The sequence below is a fragment of the Hipposideros armiger genome, unplaced genomic scaffold (genome assembly GCF_001890085.2).
Source record: "Hipposideros armiger isolate ML-2016 unplaced genomic scaffold, ASM189008v1 scaffold_2417, whole genome shotgun sequence".
In the NCBI taxonomy this organism is placed as follows: Eukaryota; Metazoa; Chordata; class Mammalia; order Chiroptera; family Hipposideridae; genus Hipposideros; species Hipposideros armiger.
Window position 1 is genome coordinate 2,962 of NW_017733750.1, and position 873 is coordinate 3,834.

The 873-nt window shown below is 33.9% G+C and overlaps 1 protein-coding gene across 1 annotated transcript in view; it reads right to left on the bottom strand.

The window, feature by feature from the left end:
* Positions 1-873, bottom strand: part of LOC109378666 (cadherin-12-like) — a gene marked incomplete at its 3' end in the record, with an annotated part of 7,778 nt that overhangs the window by 2,956 nt on the left and 3,949 nt on the right. Inside the window, exon 2 of the mRNA XM_019634978.1 lies at positions 493-744. Coding sequence (XP_019490523.1) covers positions 493-625 — 133 coding nt within the window. The remainder of the gene's footprint in view (positions 1-492; positions 745-873) is intronic.

An 873-nucleotide genomic window follows, 5' to 3' on the forward strand; every position in this document is an offset into this window, starting at 1 on the left:
ATTTGGCAACCAGTGTTCATCTAGTATATTTTTTAAAGGTTATATAAAATATTCAGAAGGAATAATTACTAGGATGTAAAATAAATTGAGAAGCCATTGATGTAAAGGGGATATTTATTATAGAAAATCTCATTGAGGCAAGGTCAACAATCTGTTATTACTTGAAAATACCCTAAGGCTTGAACACATTTTTGTATTTTTGATGATGTTATTGATTTATGATGTATGGTAATATCCATGAGGTATGAAACAGAAAATTAACTTTAATAAAATATAATTCAATAGAGATAGACCATCTTCCTTCTCCATGTATGACAGTTCAGCAAAAAAACATTGATTTATGTTATGAGGAGAGAGAGACATACAGAGATAATAGATGGAGGATGGATAGATAGATGGATAGATAGATAGATGATAGATAGATAGATAGATAGATAGATAGATAGATAGATATAGATGATAGATAGATAATTGAATAATATTGAAACCAACCTAAGAGTATAATAATGCACAGTAGGATTGCTATCAAAGCCCCAGTACTGAGTCCTACAGGTAGAAAAATTGCTTCCACATTACAAGACAGGATGGTCCCATCAGAGTCACATCTGCAAACTCGAATAGTCATGGTGTTTGTGCTGCTCTGGACAGGATAGCTGCTGTCTTCTATTACAACAGGGAGAAAATACAACTCTTGTTGTCTGCGGCTGTATCCATTTCTTTTGGCTTCAATTCCAGCTGTGTTGTCTACAAAACATGACATTTGTGATAATATGGTTACTTTAAGCTTCACTTTAAATCTGAAAGGTTGGTATTTGTTTAACAGTAGGAAGTGGGCCAGCTGAGTGGCTCAGTTGGTTAAGAGCTCACTCAAGA